Genomic DNA, 23,644 nt, shown 5'->3' on the forward strand with positions numbered 1-23,644 from the left:
AGTTCACGCGTTGACGTCGGAGCATCTTTACTCACGTTCTTACGGTGTCTTACTTTCAAACGTGCCCTATAGTTCGGAGCGAAAAAGCGTCAGCTGACGCTTTTTCGCTCCAAACTATCTCAAACCTTTTTAATATTTTCAGGCTCTTTAGTTTTGAAAATCACCATTCATTTTTAAATTGAGTTACAGATTCGTATCTTATTGGTTACAATCATGTAGTGCTGTCTTCATGCCAATTCAGCTTTTACTTATACACTATTCAGTCTGCAATAAATTTGCTTTATTTTTAACGATGGTAAGACGTTATGTTCGAAACACTAACAGAACCACGTTAGGTGCCAAAATAAATATGCGTAAATGTGCCCCGTGTTTGGAGCAAGTTTACGCAACCGATTTAGACTCAAAAATAATTTTTTTTTAATGGTTAAAAACACAAACTGAGCAACAACTGAATATACCAATTTTGACTCCATTAACTGCTTCATAAAAAATCGATATGTCTAAAATTTCCTAAGTTGAAACATAAAAATTAGAAAATTCATTGAAAAAAAAAATCCACGTAAATGTGCCGCGGTCTACCCTACTTGTTCTTTTTTTATTTCAAAATGAAACTTACTTTCCGAACGACCCTCGTATTTCTAGCATACATGTTCGGATACATAAATATTTTTTTATTTCTATAATTTTCAAAAATAAATAAAATAATCAACTTTACTTCATCATTCATGTATTATAACAAAACGCTTTAATTTAAAATAAATTTAACATAAGAATTACATTTAGTTTACTTACAAAATTTACACTTGTGTAAGATTGATTAATTGATGCCTATTGATAGGTTTTAATTGGCAAATGCCATTCACTCTCAAATTGTACAGCAATCCTTCGAGCTGAGGTTGCCGCTCGAATAGGCACAGTACTTATACTCGTAGCCGAAGGATCACGGGTTCGACACCGGCTATCCGAAGACCTTCCGTGTGTGCTTATGATGTCTGAGGCACGGTAAATCTATTGTGGTCTCAAAGTACTTGAAGTTGCCATTACAAATCGATGTCTTGCTGATACTGGTTTATTACTGGCTCTTAATAAAAAATAATGAAATGTTTCCAGATAGTGCTTCCATCCATCGTGTTTTGTCGGAGCTAAGTCGGATTCCTCCCTCGTGGTGTTCGAGCGTAACGGGGAACAGCATCTTCATGCTTTTAATAGAGTAGCACTCTTACTGGAGCTTGGTTTTCCGAGTGGCACAAGCCACCACTACCACCACACTAATACCTCACTTACCAGTCGACACAAGGGTCATGTCAAACAATATATACAGTGTGTCCATAGTTAAACTACCCAACTTGAAAGTTGTCAAGCGGCGAAACTATTGCTCAGAAATGAACAAAATTTCGTGTAGAACGTAATGAAACGATGTTAATTTGTTAGAGTGAAAAAAAAAAGTTCAAAATTGCTCCACCAGTTGAAGTTTTTTATTAATTGCTAAATTTACTATGGTTTAAAAGCAAATCTTTCAGTGGAACATGTTCAACTGAAGTTACTGACAGGCTATCGTTTTCGTCGACCTTCTGGAGTTGAGAGATTGCATGTTTTACAGTTGACCACAGTATGCTCTGAAAAATGCTGTGATGTATTTAAGATCAGGTAAAGTTCTATCATTATCACGATTTACGAGCTGTTTCAAATGCCCCCAAAGCCGGAAATGACATTGGATCGAGGTTTTATGATCGGATTTGTATTTCATTGAAAACACGCCCTCTGGCGGCGAAATTTCTAGCTACTCTTTTTATTCACTCAACAAAATTCCATTCCTTCATTATATTTTTCGCAAAATTTCCACCAACTATAAAACAGGGCAGTTTAATTAAGGACACTGTACAAAAAAGTGAAAGAGTTGAATAAATGAAATTTATTTTTATCTAAGATCAAATGAAATTTAAGGGTAAATAAATAAGTAGGAAAATTATGTAGGAAGACTAGCATTCTTTTTTGAACAACATTTTTGCTGTTCAAAACGCCCACCAAGTTTTTCTTGGACTTTTAAACGTTTTAAAATGTTTTGTTTCTTGATGTTATTCTGACATTTTTCGCAACTCCCATTTTAATAAAATCAGTAATTGTGACCTGTTTATCATTTTTGAAGACAATAAATTTGCGATATATAGTACTTTCTCAACTAAAGTGAAGTCAATAAAATTTTTTATTTAAGCTTCGCCACATTAGAAACTAATAAATTATTTTTTATCGTTGAAAAGAGATTTGCGTTTCTGTCTATATTGCAGCCTGTTCTAATAAATTCTAGGGAAACGACGGCAACTAATAATTGTCTTCATAAGTGTCACACGCCTGTTTACACGCACTCACTTCTTGGTACAAAATGATGCTCACAGATTTTTTTTCAAACAAATGTTTTAAAAAGAACGAGAGAAAAAAAGTACACAGTAATATTTTTACCAACACATGACTGGAAGATATACTCTGAATCTGAAGCAATAAGTGAAAGTAAATTACATAAATTTTTCATCCATTTGATTCGTTTTTTTTTTTTGAAAAGTTGGCGTATAACGGAGAGATAGCATAAAAGAGGTGCCGTATAAGTGAAAGATTGCTTAATCTTGATTTGCAATAATCAAAGCTAGTGTTTAGATTATTGCAACTCAAGTAGGTTTAATTATTTTTTAATTATTAGGGCTTTTAACATGCCTGATTTGCCAGTCGGTTGGGGACTAACAAAGCAATGACAAGGACTAAGAAGACTTGAACAATATAATCTTTTTTTTTCTTCCTTTCTATCTTTTTGACGATTTGCTATTTATAGATAAAAGCATTTGTTTCATTGCAAAGCCTATAAATGTTACATACGATTTTTAAAAAAAATCCAAATAATGATTCCTTTCCGTTTACTTTCTCAACTTTTAACCAGAACAGTAAAAGTCAGTAGTCGAAACGAACTATAAAACTTTAAAAAAATAATAATAATAACCTATCGAGCTTCTCAAGATGAATATTTAATTCAGAGATGTTAAATGTATTGAATGTAATTTGCTACGAAAGTGAAAGATATTTTTATCCTAACGGATTTAACAACAGTTTTTGAAATCTGTAAATTACAAGAAAAATCAATTTCGAAAGCTCTTCCGCAAATATTTTAGGAGATAATTTAAACTCGGAGTCTGCAAACTTCATAAAAGATTTCATTCTTTATCGGCAACTGTTTCAAGATAAATTGATATCGTGGAGTTTGGCAACACGGTTAAAATAAAACCCGATAACGTTTCAAGAGCTGCTCAGGACCGAGTATTTTTCACCTCAAAAGAATAATCAAAGTAAAGGAAGTGATCGAATTATCATCGTGATACAGTTCTTATTCTTTTCTTACTACGCAGTAATTTTTGTCTTAGTGCCGCATCTAAACCTGGAGTGTCTCTCCCTCCCAAGAGCAAGAGCGCACCCCCGCCTCCTTCAAAATACTATGAAGACCCCCCCCCCCCTTTCGAAATTGAGAGTGTTCCCCTCAAAGAAAATAAATAAATAATTAAACAAACAAACAAACAAAAAAAAAACACCTTCTTAAAACACTCTAAAAATTTCAGTGCACAATTTGTACCATGACCTCCCCCCACCCCGCAAGGTGAGCAACCCTGTCAAAACTGTCACTCTAATAATTGAGGAAAAGGCTCCACCAATATTTTAATGGCGTGGTTTAAGAATTGGGGTTGTCGTTTGTAATCAGCCAAACGTGGTTTTTAATCAGCCAAATCAGCCAATCGTGGTTTTTAATGGCGTGGTTTAAAAATTGGGGTTGTCATTTGTAATCAGCCTGTTGATCACCAGTTTGCATTGATGTATGTTACTCCTTTAGAACTCCAAATTCTGTCACTGAATCCTTCGACAGATTCTTCTATACACAAATGAATCAATCAAAAATTCTTTCGTTTCATTGCTTAGCATTGTAAAGCATCCCCCCCCCCTCTTTTTACAACACTATCAGTATTTCTTTGCACAATGAAAGAAGAGAGTCAATAAATCACGCTTACGCTCTAGTAACACAATATCGACATGAAATACAAATAAAAATATTAGAGAAATATTATGTATCAGGAAAATAAAACAAATTCGAAGTAGTTTGACAAAGCAAAGAAATGCACTGTCTGTATGATGCATGGCAAAATTAATTTGTTAAGTTATAACGTAAGAGTGCATTATTTTTTGTACTAGCAGACTGATTAGGAATTGATAACAAAAGCAATTGATGAGAGGTAGTTGTTACGAAGTTTATTGTTAGACAGGAACAGTACTGTGTAGGCGGAAAATTTATTCAGAGAAGTTTCAAGGAAAAATAAAGTTTTTAACTATAAAAAGCACTGATAAGATCCATAAAGTGACAAGCAATCTTTGATTTTTCCTTCCTTTACATACTGGGGTAAATGACTAGTTATGTGCATGGCTTATGATTTATTTATTATTTGGATGGTTGGTGAATTGCAATGTTGGAAAATACTAATTCTCATAGTGCTAGAACTTACTTAGAAATACTTTCACATTCAATAGAATTCTCCTTTAAACTTTTCAGTTTTTGTTTTGCCTTTCACAACACTATTACGATTCTTCACTCAATCATTAGGATTTTCAAAATTGTGGAATTTTTCCTCAGTCGTCGGATTTCTCCCTTAATAAATTGAAATTTCCCTTGGCAATTCTAACTCTTTATCTTCATCGCTAGGGGCTCTATATAAATGATGTCTCACTTTTTTTCAATATATTTTTCCCTTTCTCCCTTTTGCCAGAAAGTGTTTACATCAACTTACTCCTCCGCTCCCCTTGTCATCACATGACACACTATGTTATACAAAGCAGAGTGATATTTAAAAAACCTGTGACGTCACACTTCTTGCTACCCCCGTCATCACAAACTCACAATTTTACGAGCACCTTCCCCCTCAAAGCGTGACATCATTTGCGGACGGTCCCTTAGGACACCTTCCTTAATCATCAAGATTTTGTAGTCTCACTAGTCAGTCAAAGATTTTACTTCAGGTAACTTGATGGCTTCAATCAGGTGCGCCTCAATTTTTGGGAAGTGGGGAATTCTCAGTTTGCAGAATGATAAAATACGGGTGGTATGCATACATCACACATACAACATCTATAAAGAAAATGGGCATTCGGACATTTCAAAATAGCAATACTGCAATAATGTCTACAAATTTGCCAAACTGTCAGACAAAATTTAACGAACAAGGGATTTTTTGAGAGGTTAAAGTGATTTCCCCAATTAAGAACCTCCCATACAGTGGGGCGTCCTTGGTAACGGCTTTTTTTTTTTTTTTTGTTTTTGTTTCTGAAACTACTTACACATTCCTTCTGTCCCTAGAACGAAAATACTTGCACACTTTACATATTCCTTTAGCGAAATTAATGCACATATCTCCTTTATATGAATAAATACGTATTTCAGTCCTTGAAAATTGTAATTAATGAGTATGCATGCATGCAGGGGCGGACTGGGTCCTGTAAGAAAGCGCCAACCTTGATCTCCAAAGGGCGCAAAAAAAAAAAAAAAAAAAAAAAAAAAAAAAAAAGGGGGGGGGTGCAAAAAAATTAAAAAAAAAGAAAAGAAAAAAGAAAGAAAAAAAGAAAAAGAAAAAAAAAACGATAGAGGTTGACGAGTTTTAAGAAAAGAAAAAGAAAGCGAAGTAAAGTCGAACAAGTTTGCGAGGGGAAAAAAAACAAGGAATTTGCACCAAAGAATAAATAAATAAATAAAATTGAAATAGTAATAAGAAAAAAAAAGTAATAAGAAAAAGGTGTTCAGGCGAAAGGACACATCGGCCCATCGGCCCGCGGGCCAGTCCGCCCTTGTATGCATGTGTTTCCGGCAATTTAACTCTTTCTCGTTCTTTTTTTTTTCCTTTCTTTCTTTCTTTCTTTTTTTCTTTCTTTTTTTTTTTTTGCGAAAAAGTTAAGCTTTTTTTTACGCGTTTGACTATTTTCTTGCGCTTTGAGTCCCTTTGCATTTGTTCTATTTGCAATACATTGTACAACACATTATTGGAAAAGATGATACCGCGCTGTATTTGTCGAAGATATTAGTAGAACGACGAGGAATCTTACACATATTTCCACGGCCTTCAAATTTGCTACAGGGTCTTCTAACCAGATTAATGTACACAGTGTATCCTACATGTTGGTGCGAATTTGCAAGGATGGTAGGGGACACATTGGCGATTCAAAGTCACATATCCCTGCAGGGTTAAAAATAGTCTCTACATGCAGTGGAGGACGTTCTACGGATGTTGACTTTCTTTTTAGCAGACTTAAATGTTTTCTTAAAATAAAATACATAATTGTTTAAAGTAGTTTCCTGATTCAGATAAATAATTCTGAAAACCCAAGGCACATTTTGTGAGCGAGTAAGCGCTCGTGACAATGCATTAATGCTGCCTTGTTTCATTAATTCTTCCTTTGTCGCAAACAAAAGAAGTATTACCGGCTTTTCGAAGCGTATTTCAGCTAATTTTTATTTCATATTTTTCTCTTAGTTACTGAAGTTCTTGTAACAAACACTAATAAGTCACCTCAAGTAAAAAAGTAAGTAAAATAGTGAAATATTTTTTTTTTTTTTTTTACTTTGATTTGATTGAAACTCGGCAGAAATAGTCTCGGCTTGTTTGTGTGTAAAACTTTGAAGTAATTTGAAATGGGCCACAAATAAATTTTAAATTTATCTATTGCTTGAAAATAAAGGAACTTTTAGATTCCATACGTCTTTTGTTTACTGTAATCAGTAATTTTCTTTTATAGTAGATCTTCCTTTATCCGAATAAAATTTCCGAATGAGATTGTTTTGAAAAGTATTATACGCACCTAAATAGTATTTTTAAATTTTAATAGCAAGTAAAAATAAAATAAATTTTTTTCGAGCCTACGAAATTCCGCAAAGCCGCAAGTGTTTCTGAATCCAAAATTCATAAAGTCAATCAAGGTGAGTTTTTTTTACTCTCAGAAAGCCTTTATAGGCGACTGGTGAATAAAAAGGGGGGGAGGGGGCAGAAGAAGTGTGTGGGGTTAGGAGGCGTGGCACCAGAAAATGTTTTTTTTTTTTCAAAATTGTATTGAAGGCTGTTAACATTAAAGATTCTATGGTCTCAAAAAAAAAAAAAGGGAATAAAGAACCCTATACTTTTGAAAGTGAGGGGCTAGTCGCTCTCTTTGCCCCCCCCCCCGTACAAGCTGTCTATGAGCTTATTCATCACTCTTGTAAAAAAAATTTATATTTTTCCTACCTTTAGTTTGTAAAAGATAATCGAAAATTACATTGTTTAAATGAAATGTTTTCTCGAGACAAAATATTTTTCCCAAAAGAGAGAGTTTTTCTGAAATTATCCGTCCTTATAACTGGTCATCAACTGCTTCCTGTAGTACGTCATTATTTCATTATTTCTTATGCGTCACTTACAGATGCGCAGATCTTATACGTGACGTCGCATCTTTTTTTTTTTTTTTTCAGTTGAGCCACTTTTGAAAATGTGAACATTCTGCACCGTTATCGTCGTCTCCACGGTAACGCCGCGAACCTTGGAAAGAAGATAATGGCTAAGTATTTTGATTATTGATACCGCACACTTCCTCTCATCTTAAAACACAGGTAAGCAATTTAATGCGCATAATTTCTTAGAAATAACCTTTTAACTAGCGATTAGGATTTAGTTATTTTGATTAAAACGTGATCATTTGATTTAAGCACAATTAGAGAAACTTATGTTAATATTAACAAATTAAGTTATACATTCATGCTTTTTCGACCATAAAGAAAATTCATTTGCTGCTGTTTTATTTGGATGTATAAAAGGAATGGAGTTTTATCTTTAAAATGTCCACTATGTATGTTCATAAGAACAAAAATAATAATAACAATTGTACAACTACTACTAATAATAGTTTAATTAATAATAATTATTATTATTATATTCATTGATACTATTACTTTTAATGTGCAAGAACAATGGTGTTTCATCATACTACTAATAAAAAAAATAGTATTGCTTTATTTCTATACATTTTTAACGTTAAGAAATAATCTTATTGTAACCTAATTGCATGGTATGAAGTATGGTATATCGAAACAAAATTTTATTGACTCCTGGAGGTTCGAAAATTCATAAAATTATTTGAAATGTATTTGATTTCAGTATCGAATTAAAAATCTGAATTTGTGCTGAATTTTTGGAGGCATAAAATCTCTGTAAGTTTAAATGTTTGAAATAAGCTAAAGCACCAGTATTGATCTGCTTTTCTTTTCTTTTTTTTTTCATTAAAAAGGCAATATTTATATATTGAACCAAAATTTGCAAACAACAATTAAAACTATTAAAATATTTGAATGAAAAATAAATGGCGGTCAAATGAAGAAAAACAATTGTTTTTTCTTGTCCGGTTTTCTTTGTAAGAGATATAAAATTGATAAAATATACGTTTGTACCACCTATAGTGCTGCTCTAGTTGTGTGTGTTTTTTATTGTAAAATATTTCACGCTTATAGTCGAAAAAGAAACTAATTACAAGGGAATGATGACCTCTTTCTATGAGTTTTTTATTTGAAGAACTAACTTTTGGATTGATATGGGGGGGGGAGGTAATTTAAGCAACAAAGTTTAATAATTTTTAATGCGCAAAACTTAACTAGCAATCTTTTATGAATCGGTAAATATAGAATCTAAACCGAAAGCATATTTTGGAACGCTGGCAGTAACAATCTGTAGCCAGAAGGATGACTTCATAATGCTGGAATTGCTTCTAATACTGTTTACTGATTGAATGTAGGAAGCAGCATTTAACCTTGTATAATATCGCGTTTTTAATGAAGGTTTTTTTTTTCTTCTCGAATTTAATTCCAAACAGGTTATTATGGTCCTCCTACAAAAGTTTTTACAAAATACTCGTAGTTACGTTTACAGCATAAATTATCACACAGTTGCAATTTTAATGTGGGTTTAAATATGACTTCACAACTATTTTGCATAATAATTGTCTCAGAAACATAGTGTTATTCTGCAGTGGGCAGGTAAAGGGTAATAACTGCAATTTTTGCACTTTTCTTTTCTTTTTCTTTTTTTTTTTTTTTTTTTTTTTTGTGCATTTTTGTCATCTCTTGCGTGTTAGCTTTATTATATACAAGCTGGCTTCTTTCATTTCCGATATAAAAAAAAAAAGCGCTAAAGTCTAATTCCAACATTTCCCTATTAAAGGGTGTTTTTTTTAGAGGTATAGAACTTTAAGTTGGCATCACTGTTTGATATGTGTGCCATTTTGATAGCTGTCACTTGTTTTGTGTTCAGTTCGGTGCAACATGCCACACAGCGCGTGTCACAATTGATTTATTGAAAGAAACGTTCGGTGAACGAATAATTTCGCGTAATGGACCCGTGAATTGACCTGCAAGATCATGCGATTTAACACCACTGGACTACTTTTTGTGAGGCTATGTGGAGTCTCTGGTATGCACCGATAAGCCACAGACGATTGACACCTCGGAAGAGAACATTTGCCATCTTATTATTGACATACGGCCTCTATTGCTGCAAAAAGTGAGAAAATTGGACTTTCCAATTGGACTTTCTCCGAGTCAGCCGAGGTGGCCATATACAAGAAATCATATTTAAATAAAAATGGCAAAGAATCATCTTTCGAATAAAGCAACATTCATGGCAATTAACAACATTTAACTGTGTTTTATTTGAACCTAAAATTCTCTACCTCTAAAAAAACACCCTTTATTAGTATCGAATATAAAATGCGTTTCTTCAAATATCTAGAAAACTCATTTCTGCTGATTCCGACGCTTACCTGGCCACGGCAGTATTATACTTATACTGAATTCAATAATAAATCAGTTTAATAATTTACATTAATTATGGGTGGAGCTCAATAAAGTGTTACTGAATTATACTTTAATAAAGAAAGACTTACTTTAATGTATAAGCTAGCACCACTAATGATTAAGAGCATTGTTTCCCACTACTATTAGGAACTGATCTATATATTTATGTGTTGGGTTATTTGTTTTTATATTATTTGTTTATTACTTTTGAGGAAGAAATTGCGTGTTTGTATTGCACAAGAGTAGCCATCTCGCTATATGTTCACTTTGATCAGCACGCTTGATTTAATGTTACTGGTAGAATCCATGTCAAATCCGAGGGGGGGAGGGGACGTTGTTAGACTCAGAATTTTTTTGAATACAACATATGTTAAAATTATGAAAAAGTTAACTAAGAGTATATTTCGGCTTTAACTGAAATATTCCTGGCCACCTAAGATGTTCCGGGCATTATTTCTCACTTGCGACATTCGGCAAAACCTTTTTATCTCTGGAACGGTGCAACATATTTTGTTGCGATTTGCTTTGTTTAAAAGGTTATTTTTCTTCAAAAAAATACATGCACCATTTTGAAATATATGTGTAATTTTTCTTTCCACGGTCCTTAAAAAAAAGTTTTAAATATTTGTGTGTGTGTGTGTGTTTTCATCAAAAATGCCAAGTTTAATTTTTTATATTTGTTACTGCTTATCAGTAACGTTGAGAACTACATTTTCTGAAGAGGAGAGCTTCCACTTTTTCATTTAACATGTTTTTTTGAGGCATTTGAAAAACTGATGGTTTTTCAGGAACTCTAAATGTTAGGCTTGAAAATTCTTAGCATAGGCATGAAAATTCAAAATTTTATTTAGCAGCAATTGACCAAAAGTCAAATTTAATTTAGTTTTGTGGACACCTTTCCTTCCTTAGTTCCTTCCTTATCCAAGATTTTTTTTTTTTTTTTTGTGAAAAAAGAAGGCACTACGATAAACGAATCTTTCGGCACTGCTGAAAGATTGCTTGCGGAAACTGGTTACGGTTCGACAAATCGGCTAAGACTTCGTTCTTCTTGTTACCATAAAAAGTAAAATTTCGTCATGAAGCCGTAACCGAAAATGAAAATAAAGCTATGTAAAGTTATAAATTATTAAAAGCGACTAATGGTCACTTGCTAAAAAGTAAAATTTAGAATTTTCTATAGACTGCCTTTACATATAGATTCCTTTAAAAACCCTCATTTTCTTCAAATGACTTTAAGACCTTTTAAAAGAAAAAAAATGGGAGCTTTACTTTTCAAGAAATGCAGTGCTTAATAGGGTAGACCGGGGCACGTTTACGCAGTGCCCTTTTTTCGAAACGGATTATAACTGGAGAGCCAACAGTCATAACATATTGATGCTGCTCCCTAGCAAATACCCACATACTTTTTTGAGCATCAGTAGAACTTCGGTCTAACAAGCAGAAAGAATAATCTGTTTTCTACCAAGTCGAGTAATTTTGTGTTGAAAATTTTGAAGCTTATTGTGAATAAATAACACTTAGTTAAGAAAAAACAAATATATAAAAATTAGCAGATTTTTTTTTTCTTCTGAGAATTGTATTTGTAACATGTGACACGTTATTAAATTTTTTTGCGCGTTAAAAATAAATACAAACTTGGCGACGGGGCAAGTTTACGCGTTGACGCCTGAGCACCTTTATACGCACGTTCTTACTGTGTCTTACTTCCAAACGTGCCCTAACGCTTTTTTCACTCCGAACTCTCAAATTTTTTAGTATTTTCACGTTATATAGTTTTGAAAAGCACCATTTAATTTTTGATTGAGTTACAAATTCGTATCTTGTAGCTTAGAATTATGAAGTGCTGTCTTCATGCCCGTTCAGCTTTATATACTATTCAGTCTGTAATAAATTTGCTTTATTTTAACGATGGTAAGACATTATGTTCAAAACTCTAACAGAACCACGTTAGGTGTCAAAATAAATATGCGTAAACGTGCCCCGTGTTTGGAGCAAGTTTACGCAACCGACTTAGACTCAAAAATAATTTTTTTTTAACGGTTAAAAACACAAACTGAGCAACAACTGAATGTACCAATTTTGACTCCATTAACTGCTTCAGAAAACAGCAATGTATAAAATTTCCTAATAAAATTTAGAAACTTCATTGAAAAAAATCCTCGTAAACGTACCCCGGTCTACCCCAATGCTAATCAACAGTATTTTATTTTTTCAATTTGAATTTTCATTTTTGAGAAAAATGAAAAATAAATAAATAAATAAATGGTTTAAATTTTTGTCAAAACACTGTGGAAAGAAAAGTTTTAAACACATATTTCAAAACGGTTCATATTTACTCACCGAAACACGCCAAATTTGGCGACTTTTCAAGCTTTCAGAAGACTTTAAGACTTAATATATTTATAAAGGGGACACGAGGGCAAACAACTTATGCGGCCAGAAACACGTTTTATTCTGTTCTTACTACTTCTGTTAATTTATTTTATTTTTTCGTTATTACACTATCGTGTGATTTCCTGGTCAGGAGTTTTTCCTCTGATTTATATCAACAAATGCAGCAAAATTATTAAAATATTAGAGTTAGAATTAGAGGGGCAGTTTGAAATGGAGAAACTGGGACTGAAAATTACCCTAATGATTGTAATTAAAAAAGCCTAATAGCTAACAGTAACGACCTTCTGTAAAAGTTAGAAATGTGCCATTTTTTAAGGACAATCCTCTCATATTGCATGAGTGCCAGACAAAGATTTGTTCGCTGATCCAGTAAGCTCTTTATTCGTGGAAAAATTCCTAATCATTCTAAGATTCTTATCTATTCTTTCAAAACGTATTGGAAAGTTAAACTTCGAAGAAAACAGACAAATTATTTTTCTGAAATATTTTCCGAAAATACAAGGGAAAAAATATTTTATCTCTTTTACGCCTCTTTTCTCCTGGGATAAAAAAGAAATTTATAAGCTCTCTTTTAGTCACGATGTGTCATGCAACTACAAATAAAAGAAATCAACGTGTTTCATCGAAAAAAGTAGAACATTCCTGTAGTTCTGGAATGACGAATATTATTTCATTCATTGACGTAACATGAAGGATCAATCTATAATTTGTATCTGTAAGATATTACAACAACAAATAGCTAAAATGTAGACCTCAACAAGATTCATCCTTTCTTTTTTTTTTTTTTTTTTTGTCAAATATCAAGCGTCTTTGATTGCTATTATTCTCCACTGTCTTATTAACGAGCTCTTAAATTAAACTTCTGATTCAAGAAAGTTAGAAACGTGTGTGAAGAAATAGAAAACAAAAATGAAAACATGAACTGTTATTTGTTAGTTGATAACTAATTTATTTCTGGTTGAGTTTTTGGAGCCCGCTTGAACAAGTTGTAGCCATTACATAAAATATAAAACGTGCCGACACATAAATACTACAGTGCTGGTCAAATTATTAGACTAAAGGGGTTTTTATTTTTATTTTTTGTACACCATTTGTACTAAAATACTATTTATTTTACTGTTAAAGTACAGTACATACTGTACACTGATTATTACGTTATTTTAGCATAATTTAATGTTTGCAGGTGGCAGCACTGTCTGCTTTGTTTATGTTCTTTGTTTATCTACCTACTAGGAACAACCTCAATCAGCTTAAACATTCACTAATTCTTTTTATTAGTGTGTTCTGTTATATTTAAAGTTAGTTTTAGGCAATTAGTAAGTATGTGTATGTGAGTATATATATAATAGTGGGTATACACAATTTTGTACCTCCTTTTTTAAAAAGTTAAGAAATGGTGTATCCTTGTGAAAAATATGCCAAAAAGACTTAAAATGCTTATCAAGAACAAGGGAATGAATGCTAAATATTAGATAATTATTTCACTGTTCGTTAATGTGTCTATAGCTATGTAATCAATGAAGATTTGCTTTTAATACAGTCTTAGTCTAATAATTTGGCCAGCACTGTACTTCTGACCATCTTTACGAAAATGGTAATAAAAAATATGAAATAGTTGCCGTGTGTACGTGTTTTGAAAAGGGGAAAAAGGGAGGCAGCTTTTTTGTGCATTTGTATTCATTATTTGTCACCTTCGAATTCCCAAGTTGCCTTTGTATTCCATGCAGCGCCTGATATGGTACACCAGCACTATAAAAATGAATTCTGTAAAACGTGTTTCTCTGCCAATGCATTGTCAGTGAAAGGAAAACAACCTGTACTCGCCACAAATTGTTTTACTTACAGACGTTTACCAAATCAGCATCAATTCGAAGCCTGATTTTTCCGCGTTCAGCTATCTTACTGTTCAGCTTTTGTTGTATGTTCCTCCAGCACTAGTTTACAGAAACAGACTACGAAAACAACAAAATACAGAGTGTACCAAAGCTGCCTTTGAACTGCAATATTTCTTAGTGTGAAAATACAGAGGAAAAAGAACACTGAGTGGAAAACTAGAACTACTTGTTTTACGAATTTTGGTGGACGCTTTAATATTTTTTATTGAGTTAAGTTAATTAGTTTTAGTGGGTTCATTTACATTTTAATGGAACCTTTAGTTCTGTTTAACAGCTTGTTTACTCAAAAGTTCATTAAAGAAAATGAAATAAAATAATGAAAGGTATCGACAAATAAGTAAGTACAGTAGACCCTCGTTTTACGCGAGGGTTACGTTCCACGGAAATGCCACGTAAATCGAAATCGCGTAAATTGAGATTTAATACTAGTGTTAAAATAGGGGTTTGGTTCCGTAGATAACAAAATACTTCATTCTAGAGATGACTAATTGTATAACAAGTTTAATATCGTATCGACTTTTATATACAACATGTAAAAAGAAAACATAAATTAATTTCGTGTCATGTTTATAAAGAGGAGCTGGCTATGATAGTCTTTTGGCAGTCATTAAGAATTTTTCTCTGTAATTCTTTGCAGAGCATTAACGCATCCATGATCATTTGCATCATATTTAATGTAGAATCTTCCTTCACTAACAAATCAGAAAGATCACTTCTATTGTCTAATGGCTCAAATTTTTCAATATAAACATTTTTGGTTGTACGTCAGTATCCTCATTGGTTTTGGCCTCAGTGAGTTCTGAACTGTGTGAGTTTAATAACTTTACTTCTGGAAAGAGCTCTGAAACCAATCGTACAAAATGTCTCCAGTGGACCAAGCTCGATTATTAGCACACCAAAATGCAATTGATTACGCGTTATCTGCAATCTTTATGAGTTTGGATTTTAAGAGAGGGGGAAATTTTATCTGTATGTATTGCCGCATTCGCGAAAAACTGAAACTCATCCGCGTAAAATAAAATAAAGGTGTCAAATCTTAAACCGCGTAAAATAAACCCGCGTAAAACGAGAGTCTACTGTATTTTACATGTAAATTTGACCAACCATGGCATCAAATGATAAGGTTGCCATTACTTGTATAATGCCGCCAGCTAGAAAGTTCTCAGTTTCCATCCCAATAGCGATAAATCCATTATATAGCCAATCTACCCCTATTCTGAATGTTGTCCAGCGTTTCCTAACCGTTTGTCCAGCGGACCGGCAAAGGCCTTTAAAATAATTTATCAGCCCTTTGAGAATTTGACTTACTCGCGATAAAAAAATTTCGTTATTCAAATAATAAAATAGAGCATTTTTTGTGATTTATTTTAGGTTACTAGTTTGATGATCATTGTTATTATGATTATCATCATTTTAAATTTTTTTGTGATTCTCCAAAAAAGATCTTTTTTTTCATGTTTAATAGTTGCAGTTATTTTTTTGTAAAAAAAAAAAAAAAAGAAGAAAATCTCACCGGTACCAGAAATGTTTTAATGTTTACTACGCTGCGGGTCAAAAAAAAAAAAAAAAGTAAGACTAGCTACTCGCAGATTTCATTATAACTGTGTTTTCTTCTCTTTTAAACTCATTGTCATTTATTTATTCTTTCAGAAGAGCTCATTATACGAAAAATATGAAACAAAAGAGCATAATCATGTCATTTTTACAAGTTATAGTCCTGCTAACTTTATGCATTAGCTTATCGCTGACTTCAGATACTTTATGTAAAACAGTATGCTATTGTGAAAATAACGATGAGCAAAACTATATGAAATTAGATTGCTCAAGAGTTTGGTTTTCGGTTGTGCCTCCAGTAACAGACTGGCCAGCGAACATCACACACATGGATCTCAGTTCAAACAACATAAGTACACTAGATACTGAGCTTTCTCATTCTTCTGTACAAGTCCTCGATTTGAGTCACAACAGGATACATTCAGTCACGCAGTCTGCTTTTGGAGGTTTGATCAACTTGCAGTACCTCAACCTAGCTAACAACGTCATCAGACATTTTGAAGAGAACGGTTTCTATGGACTCGACCACTTGAAATCTTTGAACTTAAGTAGCAATGGATTGGAATCGCTCCCTAACAATATCTTTTACAACTTCATTGGATTGCAAGAGTTGTCTCTCTCTGATAACCCATTGATACATGTGGATCCAATTCATTTTAACAGAATGATTAATCTCAGGTGGCTGGATTTGTCCAGCATTAAAGCTTACGATTTCCAACCTAATATGTTCCACAACACAGGTCAACTGGAGTTTCTGGACTTGTCTTACAACGATTTCCACAATGTGCCCACAAATTCTCTGCGCAGTGCGAGAAATCTGAAACACTTACGTTTAAATGGAAACCCGATTGAGACCATCGACAAGAAGTCCTTCATCAAGATGGGTTCGCTTGAAATACTCGAGTTGAGTCACATCGACAAACTCCAGCATATAGAAGAGATGACATTTTCGGATCTTGTCAATCTCAAGTCACTGCAAATGCGATATAACCGACACCTGGCATACATTCATCCACAGGCGTTCGATGGACTGTTCAATTCCAGCAGACCAGTTCTTCAAGAATTGGATTTAGAAGGAAATCAGCTACGTAGCTTGTCCAGTGGTATGACTTCTTGTGCTAAAATGAGAAAGTTTAACCTCCAGAAAAATCCATGGACATGCGATTGCACTCTAAAGTGGATTACAGAATGCCACATCCAACGGATTTACAGCGCAGATTTAAAGTAAGTTTTCTTCGTAATATCATTTTAAGATGCCTTGGGCACTTTTTTTTTAAGATAAATTAATTTGTGGTAAACAAGTGACTAATCATTTTTTATTATTTTACTAGCGGTAACTTCTGTTATTGCATACAGTAATATTGTTTTTCAAGGCCTCTTCATATTTTCGTCAGATTAAAAAATTTTCTTCAACGATTACCAATCGATTACCCTCTATTACGAAGCAACTATTTTCTGCAAGAAAAACACAAAATAAAACAAAACCCTGGTTACATGTACTCATATTCGCTTGTCACTGAATTGGACACGGCTTCAAAATTTTCGAGATGTCTCTAAGTTATTGTCAAATGCTCGCCCATTTATGACATCACTTCCGTCACATTACTTCCGTTATTTTACCAAAAATCGTATTAATTTTACCTTTATCGGGTCAAAAGTTGTCTGACTTTACGATGAGGAAATTTCAACAACGCTTGTTTTGTTTATTGAACTAAAATTCATTAGAACAGTTCTTTTTATAAGGTAATGTAATATTTGATGTTAATATATTAAATTAATAATAAATCAAACACCAAACCGTAAACTGTATTAACTCTAAAGGAAAGAAAAAAAAATTATTTGCTCCTGAAATTAGCTAAAATTAAAAATTGCTCATTATTTGAAAAGAAATAATAGTAGTATAAATCACGATCAGTAGTAATAAACCGTACCGCACAGTTAAAGAATTTTTAATTATATGATTTTTAATGAAAAGTACAGAGACAAAATGAAAGAAAAAATATTTTTAAAAATGTTACCCACAGAAACCAACAACCAACAGAAGCCAATTGAAAAAGTTGTAAAATAGGTTTTCAATTTTTTTTCTCATTTAATAATCAAATAATACATCTTTCTTATGTAGACACTTTAATTAATAATTCACAGAGCATCCTTCTATTAAAATTCTGTACCTCATAGTTAGAAAGACGTAAGGCACATTATGGTAATTTTACAGAGGAGAGGAAAAACTTTTTTTTGTGACGTATACAAAAGATGGGACGCTCGCTCTTTTAACACTGGTAAAAAAAATGAAAAGGATTTTTTTTTTTAAAAGAACTACGTTCACATGGGTTGATGCGGAATAGACTTCTACATACAATGCAATACTAAACGCAAAATCGCAAATTTCGGACTTAGGTCTGTCTGGCTCTAAGGTACAGAATTAAGAAAATAACAGCAGACAACTTTATACGTAACCAGGCAACAAAATAGAACGCTAATTTGAGCTGCGAAAAGGAAAATCATTCATCTTATTTAATTTTTGATTTTATTCTCGGGCTCAATTATTCAGAATCGCTTGACTTGCTTAACGCAATCCTTGGATTTAAGTTTACTAAAAATAATTCTCATAACTCTCTTAAGGTTTGTAGAAACTGCGAACAAATTTCTCCTAATGCACGACAAGTTTTCGAATGACAGAATTCTTATAACTGCGCATGAAATTGTTCACCCCACTGCTTAATAAATTTATAGGGAAAATGAGGCTAAACTTGGGGGGGGGGGGGGCGGAAAAGGGAGAACAAAATCGAATTTTCGAAAAAAAAAACCGCTTTTGGGATGTTCACCCTTATGCTTCAGACTAATTTCGTGCCAAATGTTATAAAAATAGACCGGATAGTCTTCGACAGACTGTCGTTATAGGCAGACATCCAGACAAACCTTCTGCTTTACTATTAGTAGAGATAACACTTTGCTAGTTTCATACGGATAAATGCAGAGTTTCTGTCATAAATATTATGATCACACCACTCGCTATTAGTTCTACATTGACACGCCAGTTTATTCGTAATAGTTTACTCATTGGTTGTCATTTATTCCGGGATTAAAAATTGCGTCCACCAGTGACTATGATTTGTTGTTTCGGCTGTGACGCAATAGATAAATCCTCGTAGTTGATGTGATATCCATAACAACATTCCTTTAACTCTTTGACTTGTTTTGTTGTTGTCATAATCGCATGAACCAGCTCAAAGACGAAAAAAGAAATGTCAGACACGATTTACTGGGCAGATTTAATATTAGTATTTTCTATATTATTTCATTGTGCAAATGATTTTTTCCAAAACTAACTTCTGACCAGTTGAGTTAAAATATAAAATGCGAATCTGTTTTTCAAATAATTTTCACTACACGATAAAGATGATGTTTTTTTTTTTTTTTTTTTTTTTTTTTCGATTAAAACAAATTTGCAGGAAGATTTTACACAGAGACAATGGCAATATATTTTCTGTTTGGATATTTCCAGCCCGAGTAAAACTTTTGAAAAGTCAGGTCGACATACTGTGAACAACATTATGGAAAAAGGTTTGCTTTCAAGTATCGTGTAAGAAAAATAGCTGTCTCTTTACAGTTTGAACCCATCGAAGTAAAAGTATCTCCATTGTTTGTTGCACTGTTTCTAAACTGTAAGATAAACTTTACAGACTGGTGTTATTAATCTTACATTAGCTTATTAACTAACGTTCCTTTTAGCAGTAAAATGATTTTGATAATTTTCTTTGTCTGAGAATGGCAGCCATTGAATTTTCATTTTGCAGTGAGGGAACAAAGAGACAGGAACAGTGAGAGACCATTAATTCGTTGCTCACTGCCCCCATGGCAGTTCTATATTAAGATAAATCATACTACATTGAATTAAATTTAATTACAACTTGCCCTATTGTTGATGCAAATAATAACAAAATATGTTTGAAAGCTCTGCATCAATAAAAAAAAAAAGGATGCTTGAATGAAATTATGAATTTTATTGTTATTCAGTGTCACATAAATACTTCCATTTCGCACTATTTCTAGTTATATTATACATTTATTTTATTGTTTCATTGCAATATGCTGAATGTAATAATATTTTTCCTCATTTCAAAACTTCAACACGCCTAGAAAAAAAGAAGTCAAATAAGCCATTTTGGAGATTTTCTGAAACAGGCGGGAAAGAAGCTGTTGTACTAGTAATAGACAAAAGGCTATTACTAAAAAAGGCTACAGTGAAAGCATTCCATCCTTATCTTATGTTACGTCACAAGATGACACTTTAGGTCATTTTACTAATACAGAACTATCAAAATCATTTTTTCATTGTCCCTATTGTGTGCCAGAACAACATAAAATTTACCTTGCCAAAGGCAGTAGCTCCTATCAAAACCAAATGACAACAATCATTCATATTTTTCCAGGTAAATTTAGATTCTTTCGAAGTTCGCTAATTCAAAAAATATGTGCCTTTGTATATATAGAAAAAATTGCATTTCTCTCTTGTTTTTCAATACTTTTATTATCAAGTGTTGCTTTTGCAAAACATTGTTATTTTTATTTGTGAGAAATTTTAGTTCAATATATGGTGACGGCAATAATAATAATAATAATAATAATAATAATAATAATAATAATAATAATAATTTGAATTTTGTCATTTTGAATTCAAATTATGTTTTTCGCAATCACGAGTGTGTGTATATGACTCGACGTTAAATCCCGGTTATCACAAATTTGCCATTTCAACTGCGCTTGAGCGCAGACTTAGCTGATTTCAAAAATCTTGCTAAAGTTAATTACAAACATTTTAAGTTTGGTAATAAATATGAGATAGCAACAGATAAAAATTAGAAATCAGAAACTCTGATTTAGTTTTTAGGCCTCGGTAAAGTTTGAATTTTGCGTCTTAATTATTAATGAATTCAGTGTCTGATTCGTATGTCCCTTTTCAGGACCAAATTTTTAACCTCAGAAGAGCGTACTAGAATTGCAGCTTCACTTCTAATACAAAGCCGAACCCTCAACCTAAATAAAAATGTATAATACTAAGTTGTTTACGCCTAACGTAAAATATCCGCAAAAGACGGATTTCTGTACTAATATTCCAATTATTTTTGAAGTACACAATGTGTTTTACATTTATGTTAAATAAATATTTCCAAACCAATAAATATTGAAGTGTCATTTTTTTCATAAGATTATCAGTTATTCATATCCGTAATTTCAGATAATGTATCACGAAATCGCTGTGAAAATATTCTAATCGCATTCATTAATTTGGTGGAACTCTCGCTTCTTCTAAACATAAACAAGCAACACGAAATCTTAAAACAGAAAGCCCAAAACGCCAAGTCCGCGCGCAAGCGCAGTTGAAATGGCAAATTTGTGATAACCGGGGTTTAACGTCTAGTGTGTATGTGTAGGCGTGTGTGTTTGTGTGTGGGGGTTATGTGTGTTTGTGTGTAGGGAGTATGTGTGTTTGTGTGTAGGGGGTATGTGTATGTGTGTAGGCATGTGTGTTTGTGTCTGTGTGCAGGCATGAGTGTATGGGTAGTTGTCTGTATGTGAGTGTGTAGGTGTGTGTGTGTGTTTGTGTGTGTATGTGTTTGTGTATGTGTGTATAGGTGTATGTATGTGTGTGTAGGTGTATATATGTATATGTGTGTAGGTGCGTGTATGTATGCGTGTAAGTGTAGGATATTGACGAAACCTGGAGACGGTTTTCGCTAGAGGTGCAGCATCGTGAGGAGCCGGTCGACGGTGATGCTGCGGAGGGTGCTGGTGGGAAAATAAAATCATAGGAAAGCCAAAAACAGTCAGGTGAGAACAATAAGCAATCGTGATTGCTAAAAAAAAAACAGAAAGGAACGAAAGGCAATTCTTCCGCGTACCAGTGTCACAAAAAAGTCATTTTTCATATTGTGTACACAAAACTTTATGATTGTTGCTAACTCAAAATATTTTTTTTCCCTTTTTCCCCCCAAAAAATATCCTAAGTTTAGCAAATTGGAAGTTTTGATACCTTTGTAGCTTAAAACTTTGTCGTGACAGACTAAAATTGAGATAATTTTTGAACTCTTATGAGAAAGAAGTCACTAGTCTAAGACAACCAAATCGCTGTTCTGCAGTGTTATTACCACAGGACAAAGTATTGAAACAATTATCTAAGTTATTGTTTAACATTTAATTAGACCAAAACTACGTTATTCTGTATATCTTTTTTCAACTTGAGTATTTTCGAAAATCAAAGGGTAAGATTGATATTTGTTTAACACAATGGTCCACAACCTATGGCCCGTGGGCCCCACATCCGGCAGGCGAAGCTGATCCGTGTGACCCGTTATTTTGTTCAGTGTTACAAATCGAAAATCTTGATTAATGACAATGTCACAAATTTGGTGCCAAATATTTAGAAATTTGATTTCAGAAAAACATGCATTTTATAAAATAAGCATCAAGTAATTGATAACAATAATTATTGGTGTGTAATTTTCTTTACTTTTTTCTGTGTTATAGAAAAGAATGAAAGATTTTGAAATTTTGTGTGCGTTCTGGCCCGCGAGAATGATTTTAAAATGAGGTGCGGCCCTCGGGCAGAAAAAATTTGAACACTACTTCAGTTAAACGTGCGCATATTTTTTTTATTTGCAATTATTTATGTTTTTAAACTTTCTAGGAAAGAATAAATTCTTCCAAGAAAAAAACAAAACAAAAAAAAAAAACCCTTGGATTAGGATTTTAATAGAATTTTGATTAGAATTTTAATAGAATTTTAATTTTGATTAGAATTTTAATAGAATTTTAATTTTGATTAGAATTTTAATAGCAAACCCGTTAATAAGAAAAGCAACACGATTTCATTTTTCAGTAGAACTAAAATAGAGTTCAATTACACATTGAAATCATGTTTTGAAGCGAAATAATGCGCATGCTTCATGGATAGCCTTTTTGATGTTCATCATTCCTTTGGTTAACAGAAATTGTATTCTTTCCAAATTTAGAAAATCAACAGCAACGGAGACGAGAGTGACCAGTACACTTGTATTGCCATCCAACAATTAGACTTCGGAGTTCTGCTGTATTTAAAAGCTTTCAAAATGATACAGTCCATCAGAAAATTGTTGCGACTGAAAGGACCAGTAACTAAATAAAGGATTAAAAACGGACCGGCTGTGAGTTGGTTCACTCGGTAGCCAGATCGAATTTGATATACAGTGAAGCACCGTTTATACGTTTCACTTATATACGTTTTTTAAGTTGGTCCCTGGAGAGTCTAATATACATTAACCTATACCAATTATACGTTTTTTCATTTGTACGCTTTTTTCATACAGTGCGTTCAAAAACGTATAAACGGTGCTTTACTGTAGTGTATTTGTACGAGCGATAGAAATTCTGTTTACATCACAGCTGACAGGAGTGAAGCCTTTTTTTTTCATACTTTACGTTGTGTCATCACGACTTTTTTCTAATATTTTGTCACTGTGTTCTGTTAAAAAAGGTTTAAAACGCTTCATTGTTTTATAATCATGTTCTCATAGATATATTTTTAACCCTTTATTCACTGACGGATTGAGTCCCATCATTTTCTCATGGCATTGGTACAGTTTTGAGAGCTTTTAAATCCAGCAGATTTGTTGGATTTGATTTCAATGATCCTGCAGATTTGATTTCAATTGCTGGGTGGCAATACAAGTTGAATAGTTGTCGACTGAGTTAGGCATTTAAAGATACCTCCACAGGTTTTTGGAAGCTTTCCAGCAATTTGGTAAATAAAAATTTAATTGTCTTTTAATTTCCTATTGGGAGGATTTGTTCCAAACGAAACTAGTATGTTGTGGCCATCACGAAACTTTCTTCTATATTTTTCTTTTTTTTTTCTGATCCCTCCCCATGCTTGACGAGG

General features: G+C 33.0%; 1 protein-coding gene across 1 annotated transcript in view; it reads left to right on the forward strand.

Annotated features, from left to right (window-relative positions):
* The window catches only part of LOC129223086 (toll-like receptor 4), a 49,025-nt gene that overhangs the window by 18,105 nt on the left and 7,276 nt on the right, over positions 1-23,644 (forward strand). The window contains exon 4 of the mRNA XM_054857651.1: positions 15,762-16,950. Within this exon, the coding sequence (XP_054713626.1) occupies positions 15,762-16,950 (1,189 nt within the window). The remainder of the gene's footprint in view (positions 1-15,761; positions 16,951-23,644) is intronic.

The sequence above is a fragment of the Uloborus diversus genome, chromosome 5 (genome assembly GCF_026930045.1).
Source record: "Uloborus diversus isolate 005 chromosome 5, Udiv.v.3.1, whole genome shotgun sequence".
NCBI lineage: Eukaryota > Metazoa > Arthropoda > Arachnida > Araneae > Uloboridae > Uloborus > Uloborus diversus.